General features: G+C 39.8%; 1 protein-coding gene across 1 annotated transcript; it reads right to left on the bottom strand.

Annotated features, from left to right (window-relative positions):
* Nucleotides 1-13,352: 13,352 nt before the first annotated feature.
* Nucleotides 13,353-16,060, bottom strand: LOC148098134 (uncharacterized). Its single transcript, XM_087829721.1, has one exon. It carries the CDS (start codon nt 15,970-15,972, stop codon nt 14,524-14,526), a length of 1,449 nt encoding a protein of 482 aa, XP_087685847.1. The 5' UTR covers nt 15,973-16,060; the 3' UTR covers nt 13,353-14,523.
* Nucleotides 16,061-21,899: the final 5,839 nt, after the last annotated feature.

Genomic DNA, 21,899 nt, shown 5'->3' with positions numbered 1-21,899 from the left:
ACAAAAAAAAAAGTTCATGCCTTTTTAAGTTGTCATTTATTAAATTTTCACGGCACATTCTGCACCAAATCTCTGTGCGTTCATCATTTGTTTGAAGCCAGCTCACCTCCTGCAACCACTTTTCAGAGAATACAAGCTTCTTTTGTGGTTCGGACTCCTTCTGACATTTCTTTGGAGGTGGAGGAACATCACAGTAATTGCTTAAAGGAGCTTCTTCGACATCTTTAAGAGTTCTAAACAAATGTCTGTCCTCCTCCTGAAAATCTTATGTATGCAAACACGTGTTGCAACTTCTTATCTTGTGCGCGTTTTTTATTTTGACAGCGAATGCACACCTGTGGACCACTTATGTGCAGCCCTGGTTATTTAGCTTGTCATATTGCAGCCACAGAAATTTTTGTCCATGAAACCATAAAGCTGCACTTTCTTTTTGCCTTATAGTCTGATTTATCATAACTTTTCCGTTTTGTGGTAAGCTTTTCTTTGGCTGTCACTTCTTCACCCTGACCTGTCTTATTTGGCTCAGCAGAACTAAAATATATATCCTGCTGCTTTTACACACGCACTAACATAACACTCAGCAATTCTCTGCGATCAACCTCTCACATGTTTAAGCTTGCTGCGGGAGATTTCACTTGTTATGTTTGCATAGTAAGCTAACGATTGATAAGATGATGTCAGAGGAATTGGTGCGCAAATTATCATCACTCACCAATCAGTGCTGTCGCTCTCTATACACAGTTCACGCGATTGCAAAGTGAAAGCAAAAAACAAGCACAAATTCAAACGCGATTTCAATATGTCACATTGACAGTGGCTCACCGATGCCAATGACATAATTACCCAGCTACATTTCCGAAAGAATGCAAAAGCATAGACATAGATTTTTCCTTCCTACAATAGGCCGACGGGCAGGGCAGAGATAGATTTTGGTAGCCCGACTGGAAAAATCTGCGAGCCCTGTATCTGATTGAGGAATCACTCATCTTTGGAAAAGAGAGTTTATTACAGAGAAATGGCTCTTTCCAAAATAAAAGCTATACTATACGCTTCTTCTGGGCTATATTCTCAGCAGCATATTAAACATATCAGGTCCCCATAAGGAGAATCATGTGCTAACGGCTGTCTAAATGACTCGGGTAAAGTTTGTAGCATGCGTGCTTGTTGTTTTTCTCTCCTTCCACTTGTCTTTGCACTAGGATGATGTCGGCGTAAATGTGCAGTCATATTCGTTGTGTTCCCACTAGTGCTGTCAGCGTAAATCTCGTTGAAATTACGTTAACGCCACAACACGGCAAATCTCCGTTAACGAGCTACCGCGGATCGCCCCGTGCGTGGGGCTGGACGGCCAACACGTTAACGAGCTAACTGCGCTAACAAACTAGTTCCCACCAATGTAACTGAGCATTGCTGGCACATCCAACATACTGTTTTACTTTAGTCCATGACGCGCTTACCTTCAGGGTCATACTTCACATGAAAACCAAGACAGTTGGCATATATATATATATATATATATATATATATATATATATATGTATATATATATATATATATATATATATATATATATATATATGAGATAGATGGGTGGATGAACAGACACTCATTTCAATTTAGAAAATAATATAAAGAGAAGGCCAAAATATTTGCAGACCTTGTTACCACCCAAACTGCCACCTCCTCTTATATTGCAATGAAAGAGCATTCCACTTTTGCAGCGCACTCGTCTCATAACACACTGCAAGGACTACATTTGCATATTTCAAGGGGTGACAATGTCATTTGCATAAATTTAATGAGTCTTTCAAAGGAAAAAACACTGGATACCTGCAGAAACAAGCTGACATTGTTCAAAGGCCTTTTTTCCCCTTATTACTGACAATATTGGCCTTGGCTTGCAGACAAAGCACTGTTACACAGATTATCAGGAGGTTTGACATCTTTGTTATCAGAGAGGCTGTTTTCCTGGGAGGGAAAACGTGCACAGAAGATGGAATTTCATACCCGCTAAATGGGTGGCATAGATAGTTAGCATGATATTGATACAAGGACTTGTTTGCTGGGAGGAGCTGACAATCACCAGGCACTAATACCGGTGTGCTATGGCGACGGAAGTCTGCGGCATTTTGATGAAAGCAGTTCAACTGTCAGTAACAAAATGGGCAAACTAATTACCAGTGTAAGCTGATTTCCTGGTTCACGCTCCCCACAGCTGGGAATGTCTCCAAGCGCACGGCATGATTGTTAAACTAAGAAAAGGTACATGTTCTGGGTAGGTACACCAGAGACAGCGTAAATGAATGGGACTGAGTGTATGGAAATGAAATAAATGTTCCCCTCTTATTGGGAACAGCCCTGTGAATTTCAATGAGGAGACGATGGTCTCTGTGGCAGTGAAAGCAAGGATTAAAAACTCAGAACTTCTTCTCCGTCAATCACGCTCCTAATGTGAATCTATGGCGTGGTGCTGCACAGGCTAGCAGAGGCCTTTTGTCTTCATATTGCCATGAGATCAAAGTCTATGCGATCACTTCAAAGATGACATTTGCAAAAAAATAAACATGGCAGTACTTTGCCACGGTCATTTCAGCAGCTCCCCGTTTGCGCCGCTGTGCTCGGCCGTGCATCGCTCGCTCTCCAGAGTCATTTATTAAATACTGATGAAACAATGGTGGCACATAAGCTCTCCTTTGTCAGGCCTAAGCTAAGTTAATTAATTAGCAATCCATGCCACAGTGCCAGGAGGTTGTTGATTGTATCATCCTAAGCCGTCATCCTGTGTAAATTGACTGAGATTGAGATCTAACAAGGCTTTGACCTGGATCCCTTCCTAACAACCTGATGTGTGAAACATTGATGAGGGGATTAAGCTGGAGGAGGCTAGAGGACATGTTATCTTCAGCTCCATTATGTGGCAGTGGTCAGACACGCACTGTGTGGAACTATACTGTTGATCGGCAACCTTGAGGAGTGTGTCCTTTTAGCTTCATACAAAAAGTCTCTACTACACTGAGTCAAGCACGATAAAGACATGGCATGAATTTCAGATGTCAGTCCTAACTCCGACTCACACAGCGACTAGTGCTTTCTCTTTGTTCCCACAGCAATAATATCCTGAAATTATTCACACAGCAATTCGACATCTTTGAACCTGTTCAATTGACATTCATTTGCAGTATGTGAGCAATAATATTCAGATGGCGTCTTTTGACCTGCTCATTCTTTTAATGAGCAAAAAATGCATCTGGGTATCCTGCTACTGTGTCCTCAGTACAAAGAGTGACACTGGTGGTCACACCAAAGTGGTTTTTGAATTTCCACAGGCCGCCCACTGCTCTGAGGCATGCTAACTGTTAGGTGAGCTGATCGGCCCCGTGGGCCCTTAAAGAGGTTAGAAGACCACTCAGTCTCATTTCACATTAGCAAGAATAATGAGCACAGCAGCGGCGTTCACATGCCAGTACACAGCTGGGTGAAGATCGGTGTGCACAGCATCGTGCCAACTCTATACGGCCTCACAGTGGATACACAACCAGCAAATAACAACAACAAGCATCACAGAGTAATACAAGTGCAATGATAGGTCATAATAATGTGTGATGTCAGATTTGGGCTGATGCATTGGTTAGCAGATCATAAACCTGACATGAGTGAACTGGTAAAGTTAGAAATGTCCACAGTAAATGCGTCTTCACCAGCCTCCACATCTGTGAACGCTTGTGACATTTCATGAACCAAACAGTGAGAGAAATAATCATCAGCAGATCAATAATGAGAGGAATTGTCAGCTGCAGTCCTAGAATGAAACACCTTTATTCAGCGTCAGTCGTGACCTTTCATTTGTTTTCACAGTTGTGCCGTAATTACTGGCTCTCATAAATTCACATTCAGCTGTTTTTTTCTGTCGAGCGCTACAATTAAGTGCTGCAAAAATGTGATACAAGATTATGTTTTTGTTGCCTAGGAGAGGAAGTGTCCCTGATTTCATTCACATGTTGAGTTTGTCCAGCGGTCTGACATTATTCATACGCCCTTGTGGATAACAGTGAGGCAGACCTCTGCGATGAATATGGAGGAAACGCTTAATAAAAGCTTCTACTGCCTTTATTTAATAGGCTTTGCAGCCTTGCAGTATGCACTTACATTGTATTATTTTAGTCAGCATGTGATTAGCCTCCCATAGGCCCCAGAGTCTAGCTGAGCTGAAAATCCCCTGTGCTTCCCACAGAGACACATCAAACCGAACTGGGCCTGATTAAACAGCCTGCTTGAAACTTCAGAAAATAGCAAACAGTTTAACCTCACAGGAAGCACAGGAGTGATTCATACTGCTCCCCTTTTACACTGCTGCACACCGGGCACACGATCATGCTCAGTTTAAAGCATTGCCATGGCTCAATGCAAGTTACTGTACGGATAATTATCACCTTACAGCACCCGTGTAGCATAATAGTACAACATCATCTTTGTGTTTTGGGACGAACAGTTTTAGCTTAAGGAAAATTTCACCTGATTAAATCAAGTTAGAAAAAATCCACAATGACTTTAATATTCATAACCTCACAGTGGTTTATGAGCCTGATGAGAAATGGGTACGATATTAAGCAGTAAACATGATTCCTGCATGCCTTTGGTTCACTGACAGACCATCTTGTGAGAGAGAGGAATGTGCCGCTGGACTCGCAGGTGCATAATTTTGACCAGACTGTTTTGCTTCTTTACCAGAGATGAAAACGGCAGACAGATTTAACGGCGTGGCTTCTCTGGCTTCATGACATCCTACACTGCAAAAGCCGAGGATTTACAGAAGCACTTGAGACAAGGTTATTGTCGAAAACAAATTGAAGTCACGACACTGCTGAAAGCGCCCGGCCAACGGTCACGAAGAGATAATCCAGAGCTGGGAGGCTGCACTTTGGTGTCGGTCCTAAAACTGAATGATTTACATTTCATCACAGTGATGCCACTGACACTAATGTACTGCATATATGACCGATGTCTAACCATGCTGAAAGCATCCCGCAGTATAATAATGGTAAACTGTTTTCAGATGTAGGACAGCTGGTTTCATCATTCAATCACTCAGGGCTGCTTTGATTTGATGTTTCACAGATCTTCATTCAGTCCTGGCACTGATGAAGGAGGCAGCAGTAATGAGCATGATTTATGCCATATGTGCAAGAGACTTGTAGAAATTACATTTGTCAGTACTGACAAGGGCGCCGAGTGTAGTTACATTTTTGAGTGCCCTGTTCTTCCCGTCAGTGTCAATAAGAACAGTGTGTGAGTGTGTGTGTGTGTGTGCGCCACACACTGCAGCAGCCTCCTCCACTTCTCACACAATCACGCTCAGAGAGAGATCCCTCCTCTCGATTGCAAATGGCAAAAATGCATCATGAACAAATATCTTAATCTTATTCTATATCAGAGACGGAGTTGTGACGGAGTCATGCAGAGTTCACTGCTGTGCGTGCCTGTTTGTTAATACTGCTGCTTTACTGTAGTTAAGACTTGTGTTGAAATGTTACAAGGTCCAAACTATGAGACTGTGATGAGGAGTTTATGAAGAAGGAACCAGAAGGCTAATCCAGACTTTACACCTTCAGCAGCTGAAAGCAGAAAGAGCTCAAAGGCTGAAGACGCTGTTGGACACGTCACAGCACCTGTACATGAAATATATAATGAATTTGTTTTTGTGTTGATCTTTGTTACTCGAGACATGCAAGTAAAGAAAGCGTGTCAGTGCTGACCAGCAGAAACATCCAAAAGACTGTACATCTTATACTCAGGAGGGACTTTGAAGAAAGTACTTGTCAGGTTGTCAAAAAGCATCTAAAAGCTTCTCTTCTCGCACCCGGTCGACACAGACAGGCAACATTTTGAACCTAACAATTTAGCAAGTACATTCATTTCACACAGATGAGAAATATGCACTATGGGAACTTTCCTCTCACATTCTTTTACTTTCTTTTGTTTTGTATTCTTCACACTTCTAAAGCTGAGAGCGCCACGTGAAAGCCTCTGAGAAAAGCTCTTCGCCTGTTTTGATGCCATTTATCTTGGCACGCGCTACAAACTCTTCTTCCAGGCTGCTTTGCAGATGATTGTGTTCACACGCTTCACACAAGGTGGATTTCACTTCAGGCTTATTGCCCCTTCTGTCCAGGTTCAGATGTGATTTTGTGGAGAGCAGCAAAAATGTGCAGCAGACACTTCATTAGGAGCCATTGCTGGCACTGCATTTACTCTAGTAGTGTATTAATGGTTTATGGTACAGATTTAGCAAAGGGCTTGAAACATTCCCCTGATAGTTTGATGACATCACAACTGATGCAGCTCTGCTGACTGCGGATGCACTGACCTACAGGGGACTCACTGTGACCTTTGAACTTGTTCTGGAAGCAGCCATATAGTAGCCAGTAGCCATGTTGAGACATGGTTGGTCGCAGCAGATGGCCCCGCCCCTCCCTGAGCCTGGTTCTGCCGGAGGTTTCTTCCTGTTAAAAGGGAGTTTTTCCTTCTCACTGTCGCCAAAGTGCTTGCTCATAGGGGGTCATATGATCGTTGGGTTTGTCTCTGTATGTATTATTGTAGCGTCTACCTTACAATATAAAGCACCTTGAGGCGACTGCTGTGTAAATAAAGTTGAATTGAATTAAATGGTCATCAACAATACTCAGGTTTGCTGTGGGATTTAAACAACACTCAGCTGGTACTAAGGGACCCAAAGTGTGCCAAGCCGATATCTCTCACACAAACACACCACCACACTGGACACGGGGCAGGATGTCATGCTGATTATGCCACGATCTCATCCACCCGTCTGTGTCACAGCAGAAACTGAGACTCATCAGACCACAAACTTTTTCCCAGTCTCCTGTTGTTCAGTGAGCCTGTGTGAATTATAACCTCGGTTTCTTGTTCTTCGCTCACAGGAGTCGCTCCCAGTGTGGCAGTGACTCCTGTGACTCCAGTGACTCAATTATTTAAGTTACAGTTTCCTTCCCATCAGCTCAAAGCAGTCTGTCCATGCTCCTCTGACCTTTGACATCAGTAAGGTATTTTCTCCCAGAGAACTGCTGCTCACTGGATGTTCTCTCTTTCAGAGTGTTCTCGACCAACCCTGAGGTGCCTGTCTGGGACAATTCCAGAGATCAGCAGTTTCTGAAATCCTCAGTCGAGCTCATCTATCATCAACAACGACCAGAGTCGCTGAAATCACCTTTCTTCTCTATTCTGATGCACCTCTGATGAGTTAATGAGCGGTTGAACAGGTGTGTTTAATAAAGTGGCCAATGAAAATAAATTTTATATAAAGTAAGTACAATTACATATTCTAATAAAAATCCTATTATGAGACACAATACTTAATAATTTAACTAAAAAAAAACTTAAATTCTAAAATAAATTTTAAAAGGGATTTTTTTAAATTCAGTGGCTGAAGATTTCATTATATCAGCAGTGATCAAAACACACTGCTGGCTGCAGGCTGATAGCTGAAACCTGTGAATGATCACAGCTCTGCACTGCAGCTCTGCAGTGTTAGCAACAGGTGAGTGGAAATGAGCTGCAGATTACACAAGCACTATTTGCATGTGGATGAATGGCAGATTACTGAAGTGTGAAGTAGCTGACGGCCTTCCAGCTGGATGCTGTCACATGTGAAAGGCTGCTAACACGGTGCAAATTCAAACACTAACAACTTGTAAATAAACAGGGTAACGCCAAGAAAGCATGTTTATCTGCAGAGCACATATAAATGATATGGTGATGCTAGCTACTACAATTCTTCTGTTGGTTTTTGTTAGCCTAATGCATGTTATTTATTATGTTATTTTTGTTATATGTTGCTGATATAAAAAACCTTTTCATTATTCTCAGCATCACAAACATAATCAAGTAATTATCAGAAAATGTTTGCAGAGTTTTATTATTAATCAAAAAAAAAAGCTCAAAAAGCTCAGAAGAACACAGACCTCACAGCCGCAGGCGAGACTGAGATGCAGCCTTAATCTCAAATACAGTAAACTAGTTAGCTAACGTTAATTAGTAACTCAACATTTACTGACATCAGCATGAGATGCATCATGTCAGTAGATTGAATTAGCATTCTAGCAGCATTAAGCTTCCTGCTAAGTATATTTCATATTGCAAGTTCTGTTTATATAGCTGTAAGTGTTGTAGTCCAACAGCATCAAGGTTCGGTATGTTTTGCATTCAGAGATGCTATTCTGCATATCTTGGCTATAATGAGTGGCTTTCGAATCACCGTCTCACCGTTCTGACTTCTAGCATCAACAAAGCACGTTCACCCAGAGACGTGCTGCTCGCTGGGTGTTCTCTCTTTGCCAGACTGCTCACTGCAAATTCATGCTTGTTTGGGAAAATTCCAACAGGTCGGGAATTTTTGAAATACTCAGACCATCCCGCCAACAACCACGCCGTGTTTAAAGTCATGTAAATCACCTTTATCCTCTTTCTGATGCTCAGTTTGAATTACTGCCTCGGCGTGGCTGGCATGTCTATAAGTGATGGAGTTACTGTGATTGCCTGAGTGGATATTTGTGTTAATGAGCAGTTGAGCAGAACTGAAACAGTAAATCTTTATTGATACAAACTTTACTGAGTGTCTGAGGGCTGCACTGAAAATCACACCAAAAATCAGTAAGTTCAACACATGACACAGATGTGGAAATGATGCCATAAATCTTCTCTGCCCTCCAATTAAAATCCTTTAAAGTATTAAATACATAAAGAGTCTGGACAAACATGGACGGCACATCAATGTTGGTAACTGTGCTTCCTCCTGAGACTAGTTAACTCTTTGTAACCTTGTATGAATCCTTTGCAGAGCCAAAATAAATCCTGATGATTGTAACGACAGCTTAATGCAAAAGGTTTAAAAAATAACATTTTTTTACCTCCCATAGTATCCATCACCCCACTGAAGCTGCTGATTTTACTTTTCAAGCTTCAACATTCAAAGAAAAGTTGAAATATTTTTGCTTAACAATGAATATAAAACATATGAAAGTGTTTTTCTTTTTGGTTTTCTTTTTCATTCATTTTAAACTTTAAATTTAAAGAATAAATTCATGTCTATGATGGCTCTCACGAAAGTTTTACACTTTTAAGCATTCAGTGAGAAACAAAACCATCTCTGCCGAGTCTGCCGGTTACAACTCAAAGCTGTGAAGTACAACGCAGTAATTACACTCAATAATATTCTGTAATTAAGCATTTATTAACTACTTACAGCTTTAAGGCCCCACACTGAAACAACTGCAGCAGGAATATACAAATACGACTTTTGTGAAAGCCTGCTGCAGACACTCTGTTCACAATGACAAATGCTTTCAGTTATTGTATATGTATAATTACACATGCACAGGAATTTCAACTAATTTAGTTTAATATCTATCTCTGCCACATTAGATTAGATTCGTATGACTTGCTGTCTTCAGCCTCAGCGTCCCACAATCCCCTCTGTTTCACTTCCAGGTGACTAATCCTAAATGACCCAAACACCTCCAAACTTTTATTGTAATAATTAAATTCCTTAAATTAATTAATTCAACCATTGCCATTTTTTACTTATAATTAATAAATCAGTGGATCAAGTTTCTCACAGATCATCAACTTTAAAAAGCACAGTTTGACCCAGTTTGAAAAAAACAAACAAACATGGTCCTTTTATTGGGTTCCTCCCACCAAACCCAGCATGTGTCAAAAATGTGCCAGAATACCATAAATCCCATCAACACTGCTCCTTGGTATTTCTGTTTGTGAGACACTATGTGTAATGTGAAAGTATCTCATTGACTTATATGGATAATTATGGATAATTACAAGTGCAAAGACATTTTCAGGTGCTGAGCAGTGATGATAGAGGAGAAATACCAAAATAAAATGATTCAAACTACAGTGGAAAAATCATTTTATATGACACAGAAGTTAAAGTACATAATATATGTTTTACCTGGTTGAGTTATTCACTCAGACGACTGATTGAGATCTTTCAGGATCATAGTGAGCTGATGTCTCAGTGCTGCTGATGTCACTGTCTAATTCACACTGTGCTGCATAATGAGGCCGAGGACTGGCTCTGTAAAGGTGCACATGCTAAGGCTACGTCCACACTAGCCCGGATAGATTTGAAAACGGCGTTCTCGTCTGAAAGCGCTCCGCGTCCACATTATACGGCAGAGGATTAGGGACACTGGGGGGGGGGAAGAATTCTGACTTTAATCTCAGAATTCTGACTTTTTTCTCAGAATTCTGACTTTCATCTCAGAATTCTGACTTTTTTCTCAGAATTCTGACTTTAATCTCAGAATTCTGACTTTTTTCTCAGAATTCTGACTTTAATCTCAGAATTCTGACTTTTTTCTCAGAATTCTGACTTTTTTCTCAGAATTCTGACTTTAATCTCAGGATTTTGAGGTGGGCACCTGCAGGCTTCCAGCTTCAGTGACAGCGATGTGTCCAGTTTGGCAGGTTGAGAACTAATTCACGAAATATGGTGGATATAAGTGATTTTTTGCGTGGCCGAGGGGTCCCCGAAGATGCTATTTTATTAATGGAAGAGCAGAAGGTGAGTAACAAAAAGAGAAATAGTTTGATGTCTACTATTTTTACAGGAAAACAGTTACGGTACAGTTACGTTAGCGGTTAGCATGCTTGTTAGCTTATAATGTTATATAGGAATGAACGTGTTTCACGATGTTACAGTATACTAGGTGAATTGACGTCTTAACTGTTGTTGATCGCAGGATCATCCCAGATGGGTTCGTTGCATTTTATTTTATTGTTCTACTATTTCAGAGTTTTTCAAGGCAGTTAAGCGGAGCTGTTTTACAGATGCTAGCCGCCTGCCAAAATCACTGATATATTTGATGTGTACAAGTATGTTACACTTAGTACAGCGGAGGGGAGAAACTGTAATGAATGTTTATGCGGATATTTCACTCAGAAAAATGGTTCATACACTGCCACCGACACAGCCCCGGTTGTTGTTCTGACGGTGGCCGACTGACGATCCCCTCACAACATGTTAGCTAACACAAACTAATGTAGTGCATCTAACTGTGTGTATACATTAGTGGTACAGTGTCGGAAGAAATGAGCAAACTGTTAACTGTTTATAATGTCAGAATGACATCATCGTTCTCCTGCACTGTGTAATGTATGTCAGCTCAAGAAGGAAATCATATCTTATACTTTGAGCTGCCCATTGCACTTAACGCCTACGTGTGGAAATGGTAGGCTACACTACAGTTCACTACCGGTAAAAAAAATAAACTTAATACAGTATTTGATTTTTTTTTATAGAACAATAAAATAAAAAGTGCTGGCTGAGGAGCGCTGCCGCGTTGAACTTTGACCTCGGAGTGACGTGACGTTTGTTCGCACAACCAATAGAAGTGCAGAAAGTCGCAAATCGGCATATTGTTCGCATAAACACAAAACTAAATAAATAAATAACGAAATAATCCCGATATTGTGCCAAAGACTGATTTACAATGTTACTTTGTGTTCTATGTAATACCTTTGCTTAAATGACTAAATGGACTGTGTATTTATGACTCTGCGTTATAGTCCTGCATACATAAGTAACATTCATATGTACAGATATATGTACACAAGCGTGTACACAAAAGTCTACTGCTGATCGAGCTGCTCAGTGGTCGTACAGTCTCATGCAGAGAGCGTGGAGGTGTTGTCCGTTGCCATTCCACCACTCCAGCAGACCACAACATAAAAGACAGCAGACGCCACCACAGTGTCGTAGAACATCCTTGGAAGACGTACTACCTACATCATAACCAATCAAGTCCTGCTTTTTTTTAAATACAGAAGAGGATTTATTATTTACTGAAAGGCTATGCCTTAGTTTGCTTCTTTCATTATTGTGTTTCGCCCTGCATAAAATAGATAGCTTTTCTGATAACTACAGTCAGTACTCTCCTACTGGCATTAGCGGTGACCTAAGAGGCTTAACCGTAATATTGCTTTGCAATTCGTAAAAATGTTGCAGAAAATGACTGTCTTTTCTTTCTTCTTGTGTGCAGATTGACTGTGACGTCATAGCACTGATGGATGACGCAACTTTGGCAAACTACATTCCCTCGTACAGAGACCGAATTGCCCTCTTCAATTTCTGCAAAAGCAAGCAACCACTGTCAAAAAGAAAACTAGGACTTCTGCAAAAAGTTTGCCTCTCAAAGTGAGAGAAACAGTGGCTGACATGTCAGATTTGGACTTAATAAGACTGTATTTCAGACTTTCTTTCAGTAACAAAGAAATACTTTCAATTTTAGCACATAGTCATCAGACAATTATAAGTGTTCGAACTCTAAAGAGAATTTGTAAAGACTTGGGCTTTTTAGAAGGAAGAATCAATCAAACTTGGAGGAAGTGCTAGCCTTTGTCCAACAAGAGATCCTGACAAATGGACAGATGCAAGGTTATTGTTGGCTACATCTTCGTGCAATTCAACATGGATTTGTGGTGTCACAAGATACTGTAAGATGCATACTCAAATTGGTTGACCCTCAAGGTGTGGAACTGAGACGAGCTCGACGGTTGAGAAGACGACAGTACAGCTGCAGAGGGCCAAATGCTCTCTGGCACATGGATGGCTATGAGAAGTTGAAACCATACGGTATTGCTATCAGTGGCTGCATAGATGGTTTTAGCCGCTATGTTTTATGGATGGAGGCTTATTTGTGCATTTCATTGTTAATATTTAAAGTCGTTATGCCTTTTGGGGAGCTTTTAGTGCAATTATATTAAAGCAAAGCTATTATAATCATTTACCCATGTGAAGATCCATCACTTAATTATTATTGTATTTCACTTCTATTAGTTGTAAGATATTTTAGCTGGTTTTCATGTAAAATGACCATGAGTCATTGCTATACTGATTCAGTGTGAGCTGTCGTATACAAGGCTGCTTTATGACATGAATCCTAAAATTATAAGAAACATACCAAAAATATTTTGACTTTTATTTGTAGTATCCCAGCAACAATGCAACAAAACAGTTCCTGCAAGTGGAACCAAGTTATTGTCCCATTAAGTGCAACACGTTTTACATTTATATTTGTGTATCTTTATGAAATGTTTGAAATTAAAAATAAATGGTATTCTTCCATGTTACTGAGCTCATGTGTGGCAGTCTCTTGAATTCTGGCATGTTCAAATAGATAAGGAGCTTGATGTACATATTCAAAACAACAATACAAATGTACTGTGTACAGTAACATTTTATTGGAAAAAGTTTACAAGAAACCTGTTCTTGCCAATGCCAATAACATGGCTAAAACTCATAACCATATAAGCTGCCCTGTAACAAGAATGACTCAACTTTTAAAACAAACTTATAGATCTCATACAGTCTTGTTATGCATCAGTATACACCAGTGACTTACTGTAAAGATCATGAACACTAGCTATTGTGGTATCACATATTCCTTCAGTGTCATCTATGGTATAGAAATAAAAACAAGTGTGAATGGTTGAGAACATACATGCATACAAATAAAAATGCATCATTTCTGGCAGTAACAAGACATTTTTTCAGGTGTTAAGATTAATACTATATCTGAGAACATGACAATTTGGCATTACAAAAGGATGCCTGAATAATCACAGCACTTGACCACTGCACTGAACTGTACAGTGTTTATTTATGATCTCAGTAATCAATAACCGTCTTCAAAACAGACTGAATCCTTTAAGCAGCTTGAATCAGTTAGATGGATGAATAACAGGTATGCTTAGAAACAATATGACATTAAGAAAATACTGGAATTTTAAAAAATATTTTCACCAACTTTAAATGGAACCTTAGTAATCAACAACAAATGCCAAACTTTGATACCTTAACCTACCTTAACTAAAAATTGCATATACTGTAAAGCAAAATATTTTCAGACATGACAAATGCTAAAGTATAAAATTGTACTTATTCCTTTTACAATACAGTGTTGCATAACGGCATTACTTTTACATTATAACTATGTTCAGTTTTAGCCCTGACCTAATAAGAAAATACCATCTGAATGAATTAGTCTTACTACTAATTACTTACAAAAGTATTTGACTGTGCTGAGCTCTCACACCACACATGGTGCATTAAAGAAAGTTTAAGAGTTTAATTATAGTTTATAGAGCTTTAGTATTCTTTCTTCATGCTTTTGCTGAAGGTTTCTGTCTTACAGCTGGAAAGCTTGGATTTGGTGAAGACAGCTCTGGATATGGTAGTAAACAGTGTACCCGTTCGTTTTGTTTTGTGACTGTATCATGTAAAACTCAAAATGATAAAGAAAATGAAATATTAGCCAAAACTGGACTTCAAACAGAGATGAGAAACTTCTCTCTAATTAAAAAAAGTATACTGTATAAGTTCAAAATACATAAAAATACATAAAAATACATATTCCAAACATCTCTTTCAAGTTATGCTCTAGTGTGCATGAGCAGTTCAAATGTAGTGCAGCAATGCAATGTGAGAGTCTAAACAATGTCCATCACCCAGACATTACTTTCAAGAACTGCATTAAATTCAGAACGAAAATCTGGGAAGTTTTCATAGCTGTTAGCTAGCTGCAGAACATTCCCACACGTGTGTCCGACTGGTCTTCTTGTAAACTCTGTCATATCTTGAAATTCCACATAAATACTGTTTGTTACTATAAGGTCAGATCCGGTGCAGAAACGCATACATTTCTGAAGTTTAATGTTATCCAGCTCTCTGATGAATCTTTTGAGATGATTTTTCACTTCTTTTTGTTGTGGAGTCAAATCCACAGCAAATTTCAGTAGCTGGCACACTTTTTTTGAAGTTGGTTGCAGTTCAGAGAATAACTTGGTCAGTCCCTCTGGACTGAGGGAGATATGGGGGTCGATGATCTCCCTCCAGCAGTCAATAACAAACATTGGTTTTTGGACAAGCTCTTTGTGTGCTATTTCATCAAGGATTGTAGGAAGAGTCTCAGCAGTGATTCTTTTTCTACAGCCGTAACTGTCAAGAACTTCCACAAGATCATCCAAGTCAACTGCAGAGAAATCTTTTACTGCTTCCATCAAAACATCACATTCTTGGCTGCTGACAAACTGTAGAAAGTGTGCTTTAAGATCACTGTAAACACCACTGAAAAGCACTTGTTCCAGAAAAGGGATTGCAAGTTTATTTGGAAAATACTGACATTCTTGGTAACCTTTCAAGAGTATTCGCCCAACTGCCTTCCATTTTTCAGCAGGAAAATCATGGCGAATGAATGGCACTTTAACGGTTGCACCTAGGGTGCATCGCTCATAAAATTCATGCCAGAAGCATGTGAGTACATCTCTTAGTATTCCTGATCCAGTGCCTGGTTCTTCTGTGTTGTCTGGAAGTATGCGCTTCACATTCAGTGTTTTGCTCAAAATCTCCTCATCAGAGAAAGCAGTAATCATGTCATGTAAAGTGTCAGTATGACGTATGGTGATTGTTATTACGTTCTCTGAATTACGTGGACTGAGGGGGACAAGAAAACCCTCATAGACTAATGTGTCTTCTGTATCTTCTTCAGCATCAAAAATTGGACCAAAAGTAATTTCTGGATCATCTAAAATTTCTGAACCAGCGATGACTTCATCAAAATTACCCCTGACTTCCCCCACTTGCAATGGATTAATATCACTGCCACTGCTTTCTGAGACAAACACCACTTCAGATGTCTCACTGGCATCTTCTTCAGGATCTTTTGGTTTTGTTGCAATGTAGAAGCATAACATTGTCAGTCTCGCTGCCTCATACATATTGCCAATAGACTGGCAGGTATCATCAGTAAGGTGGTTCTGTTTAAAGTCCCAAACCTCAAACTCAAAATCTGTTTCACATCCCTTAGGAGATATGCCATCAGGAAAAAAAAGTTTATTTCCTTCCTGAAGAATATCTTTTAATCCAGCATCAGTGGCCATTTGAATTTTTCTAATGCCACCTCCCTGCTTCGCTCTCACCTGTTTGGCTATTTTTCCATCACAATGTATCCATCCTATCTCAACATTTCGTGTTGCTTTTTGCTTCTTTGTCTGTCTTATTCCTGCATCTGTATGTGAAGTGTTCTCCTTTCTTTTCTGGTTTTCATTTTCTCACGAAGTTTTTGCAGAAGTCCTAGTTTTCTTTTTGACAGTGGTTGCTTGCTTTTGCAGAAATTGAAGAGGGCAATTCGGTCTCTGTACGAGGGAATGTAGTTTGCCAAAGTTGCGTCATCCATCAGTGCTATGACGTCACAGTCAATCTGCACACAAGAAGAAAGAAAAGACAGTCATTTTCTGCAACATTTTTACGAATTGCAAAGCAATATTACGGTTAAGCCTCTTAGGTCACCGCTAATGCCAGTAGGAGAGTACTGACTGTAGTTATCAGAAAAGCTATCTATTTTATGCAGGGCGAAACACAATAATGAAAGAAGCAAACTAAGGCATAGCCTTTCAGTAAATAATAAATCCTCTTCTGTATTTAAAAAAAAGCAGGACTTGATTGGTTATGATGTAGGTAGTACGTCTTCCAAGGATGTTCTACGACACTGTGGTGGCGTCTGCTGTCTTTTATGTTGTGGTCTGCTGGAGTGGTGGAATGGCAACGGACAACACCTCCACGCTCTCTGCATGAGACTGTACGACCACTGAGCAGCTCGATCAGCAGTAGACTTTTGTGTACACGCTTGTGTACATATATCTGTACATATGAATGTTACTTATGTATGCAGGACTATAACGCAGAGTCATAAATACACAGTCCATTTAGTCATTTAAGCAAAGGTATTACATAGAACACAAAGTAACATTGTAAATCAGTCTTTGGCACAATATCGGGATTATTTCGTTATTTATTTATTTATTTTTGTGTTTATGCGAACAATATGCCGATTTGCGACTTTCTGCACTTCTATTGGTTGTGCGAACAAACGTAACGTCACTCCGAGGTCAAAGTTCAACGCGGCAGCGCTCCTCAGCCAGCACTTTTTATTTTATTGTTCTATAAAAAAAATCAAATACTGTATTAAGTTTATTTTTTTTACCGGTAGTGAACTGTAGTGTAGCCTACCATTTCCACACGTAGGCGTTAAGTGCAATGGGCAGCTCAAAGTATAAGATATGATTTCCTTCTTGAGCTGACATACATTACACAGTGCAGGAGAACGATGATGTCATTCTGACATTATAAACAGTTAACAGTTTGCTCATTTCTTCCGACACTGTACCACTAATGTATACACACAGTTAGATGCACTACATTAGTTTGTGTTAGCTAACATGTTGTGAGGGGATCGTCAGTCAGCCACCGTCAGAACAACAACCGGGGCTGTGTCGGTGGCAGTGTATGAACGCCACCCATTTTTCTGAGTGAAATATCCGCATAAACATTCATTACAGTTTCTCCCCTCCGCTGTACTAAGTGTAACTTACTTGTACACATCAAATATATCAGTGATATTGGCAGGCGGATAGCATCTGTAAAACAGCTCCGCTTAACTGCCTTGAAAAACTCTGAAATAGTAGAACAATAAAATAAAATGCAACAAACCCATCTGGGATGATCCTGCGATCAACAACAGTTAAGACGTCAATTCACCTAGTATACTGTAACATCGTGAAACACGTTCATTCCTATATAACATTATAAGCTAACAAGCATGCTAACCGCTAACGTAACTGTACCGTAACGGTTTTCCTGTAAAAATAGTAGACATCAAACTATTTCTCTTTTTGTTACTCACCTTCTGCTCTTCCATTAATAAAATAGCATCTTCGGGGACCCCTCGGCCACGCAAAAAATCACTTATATCCACCATATTTCGTGAATTAGTTCTCCACCTGCCAAACTGGACACATCGCTGTCACTGAAGCTGGAAGCCTGCAGGTGCCCACCTCAAAATTCTGAGATTAAAGTCAGAATTCTGAGAAAAAAGTCAGAATTCTGAGATTAAAGTCAGAATTCTGAGAAAAAAGTCAGAATTCTGAGATTAAAGTCAGAATTCTGAGAATAAAGTCAGAATTCTTTCTTTTTTCCCCCCAGTGTCCCTAATCCTCTTCCGTAACATTATCCTTTTCAAGCGTTTCCAAATAGTTGTTCATCCACACTGAAACGATCGAAAGCGCTTAAGTTCCAGAATAGACTTCTGCAATAGATGTAGGCTGCCGGGGGATTCCCATGATGCATTGAGTTTTTCCTTTCCAGTCACCTTTCTCACTCACTATGTATTAATAGACTTCTCTGCATTGAATCATATCTGTTATTAACCTCTGTCTCTCTTCCACAGCATGTCTTCATCCTGTCTTCCTTCTCTCACCCCAACCGGTGGCAGCAGATGGCTGCCCCTCCCTGAGCCTGGTTCTGCCGGAGGTTTCTTCCTGTTAAAAGGGAGTTTTTCCTCCCCACTGTCGCCAAAGTGCTTGCTCATAGGGGGTCATATGATTGTTGGGTTTTTCTCTGTATCTATGAAGCGCCTTGAGGCGACTTTTGTTGTGATTTGGCGCTATATAAATAAAATTGAATTGAATTGAATTGAAGATTCGACCTGCCTCATTTCTGTCTGCCACTTATTTATTTGAGGCAAAATGTGGAGGAAAAGCAGCGAGTTTTTAAAATGGACTAACAATGAAGTGGAGTTGTTGCTGTGAGTAACACAAAAGTACAAAGTTGCAAAAAAGAGTGAGAATTAAAAATTTGAAGAAAAGGTCTCTGGAGCACGTGCAGACTGATATTTATCTTTAAGGGGCTGCCAAACAAAACAACTGCTGTATAATGCCCTCCGATAGCTTTGTGGTCACATGACTGCATCACATGATTAACATGCATCATTGTTTTCAAAAAGGCTCCAGGTCCACCGTCCACACTGTGAAGAGAAAACGGCGTTTTCAAATGTATCTGCTTTGGAGAGCCTTTTGAAAACGCTGCGTTTTCCTTGAGCGAAAACGGCGTCTCAGTGTGGACTTGAGGCCAAAATGGAGAGAAAAAGATTAATTTTCAAATAAAAACGTGTTAGTGTGGACGCAGCCAGAGGTTACACGTTTACATGCAGTGTGTTGAGCCTTTTTAAGCGTTGCTTTAACATTGTTGTTGTTTCCTTGAACTGAGTGCAAAGCAGTAAAGCCTTCAGGCAGATTCACATCATCATCAGCCAACAGCAAAATCAGCTTCGAGTTGATGAACCGTTTTTGATCAAACTCTGTTTGTTCATTAGGTAAGAACTTCAGGTTCGTGCTGTCAGGAACTCAATTATTCCTGCTAAAGCTTATTTTGTCACTCAGAACCTAAAGAATGGGACGAGCTGACGGCAAAGTCATTCTCTGAAAAGCACCAAATTACACAGTAATGACATTTAATGGTATAGTCTAACTTTGCACTTAGTGAGCAATTTGCAATTATTTGATTTTCTATTATAGAATTCTTAAGAGAATTTTCAGTATGACTGAAATAAAAGTAACTTTTATTAGATTGTGCAGGTGTGACAGACGCATATTAGCACAAACAGGAAATTGCGAAGTAAACTGAATAAAACTACTTTTCACTTTAATGCTAAAACCTCTACAGGGAGCTTTAAATCTTTAATGTCTGTTTTGCTGAAATTTAATTTGAAATATAAATGTAGGCAGGTCAAATTATTTTCTATTTATAATGCATGACTTTTCTTTCATTATGCATTATCTTAAATATGTTGAGAAGAAAGCGCAGCTGTACGATGGGCCTTGATGTTCTGCAGTTATGCTCGCTCAGGTCCAGAGATGAGACGCCCTGGAGAGGCCGTCCCAGTGCAGACATATTCAAATGGTCAAGAGATGCCTGCGGTTAATTAAAAATTAACTACTAATGATTAATTGACACCCTTGATAATATCTTAACAGGCTTCCATTTATGTGAGTTGAAGCATAGAATTTCACCTCCAGGAGTCAATAATGACATCCACGAAAAGCCATTAAGGGTAGAACCTATTACCATTTTAATAATTGATCATCCCTCCTTTTCATTGTTGCATTAGTAGAACTGAGAGGCAGGTTTTTATTTTTGTAAAAAACAAAATAAGCATCTGTGTGGATTTTCATTTCAGTTTCCTCTTGTTTTCTCTAAGTGAGTGAGAGAGGAGCACACTGTCAGCAAAGGTGACAGGTTAGGTTACATATGAGCTGGCAGGGAGAGAGGCTTTCAGAAAATACAAATAACAGGAGGCAAATACCTCATGAGATAACTCAGAATTAGGCTCTACGATGTCCTGAGTCTTTATTCCAGATCAGGGTGTTACTTGGATTTTCATCAGCAACCTGTTTGAAGGACTGAGCTCCAAGATCTGAGGAGAAGCAAGCAGTGCTGCTCATCAGGAGTGCTGCAGATATGCCTCTCGAATCAGCCGCTGCCTTCAGCCCCAACCATCAGTCTCAAAGCGGCAGTCACAGGTGAGAGCTCTCTGTACGTTTGATAGATTCTAGAAAATCCTGCCTGTTGTGCTGTGATAACACATGATATTGTCTTGAAAGAGGATGCTGTTGTCAAATCCATGAGCCATGGAATCCCTTAGCACCTTCTTGGCATCTTTAGAAAGGATCCGAGCTTTAACTGGGCATCACTGAAACCTGCTTCCTTGGACTTTGAGACTATTATTAGTTGAGGATCATACACCCTCGGCGGTAATCTTCTCAACAAACTGTGCAGAGACACTGCGTAAAGGTCACGAAAAGCCCTCGAGCGTGTCCTGGTATGTTGGTGGGACGTCCATCTATACTGTTAGAGTAAAAACACCTGGAAATGTGCTTTCAAATATGTAATCGCTGTGACGTTTGGTACCATCCGACTGCACCGACGTGTCTGTGGTTTGAGATATTTCCCCGGTGAGCTCAGGGTCACGGGCTCCTCGCCAAGGAAATTTGTTTGGAAAAGGCTGACATCTTCTCATATGTTCTCACTTTTATCAGATGACCTTAAAGTCGTAAAATTAGAAGATAGAAATTTTCATTTTAAATCTCATAGCTGGTCGCAAAATTGCAATATATTATGCAATAATGACGTCAAGGCATAGATTAATTATGCATTCAGTCAAATCACAGGCAGTTTGTGTTAAACACATTCTTTTGCCTATTTTGAAACTGTTGTGCATTCGGTACAAATCAATATCGCTGCAGTAATTAGCTTTGTGGACAGAAGAAAATATAATCATACACTGGCATTAAGGTTTAAAATGTTTCCAATCTGTACTTGTCCTTGTATTTATATTACAGTGATCAATACAGCACCAGTGAGAATGTAACCCAGAACATTTAATGGCTGTAGCATTAAAGTACTGAACCACAGTCTGATTTTAAGGTACCTGCTTAACTTATATATATACCAAACCTGCTTTCTGCTATTTCCACTTTATTTTCCAACTAAAGGCCAACGGCTGAATATTAATTCTTACACCTGCCTTTAGAATTCCTACAGGGTCATTATCATAGTCTATAACCCTCTCAGACCCAAATTAAGTTTTAGTTGCTAATGCACAACCAAGTCCTGCAGTGGTACTTCTGAGTAAAACAAACTCATAAAATATGTATGTGGGGTAATCAGGTTGTTAGGTCTTAACTGTTGCAAATCTGCAACGTCAGCCTGGAGAGGGTTAAAATAAAAGATGATTAAATAAAATTTGAACTTGAACGTCCGGTTAACCCTTTCACATCTCCAGTAGTTCTACCAGCCTGCTAACTGAAACTATGAGCAGAACCCAAATAACCACAGCAAAAAAGGCCTGAGAATGTAAATATAAAGAAACCAACAAGCAAGTACCTGTAAGAGGTACAAAACTAGGTCATTACAACCAGCTGAGGGTAACGAAGTGCTGCTGTTAGCCGCTGTTAGCTCTTGTTAGCTGCTG

Source organism: Neolamprologus brichardi, chromosome 16, assembly GCF_056152115.1.
Source record: "Neolamprologus brichardi isolate AB-2024 chromosome 16, ASM5615211v1, whole genome shotgun sequence".
NCBI lineage: Eukaryota > Metazoa > Chordata > Actinopteri > Cichliformes > Cichlidae > Neolamprologus > Neolamprologus brichardi.
Note: the sequence above shows the minus strand (reverse complement) of the source record. Positions and strands in the feature narration are given on the sequence as shown.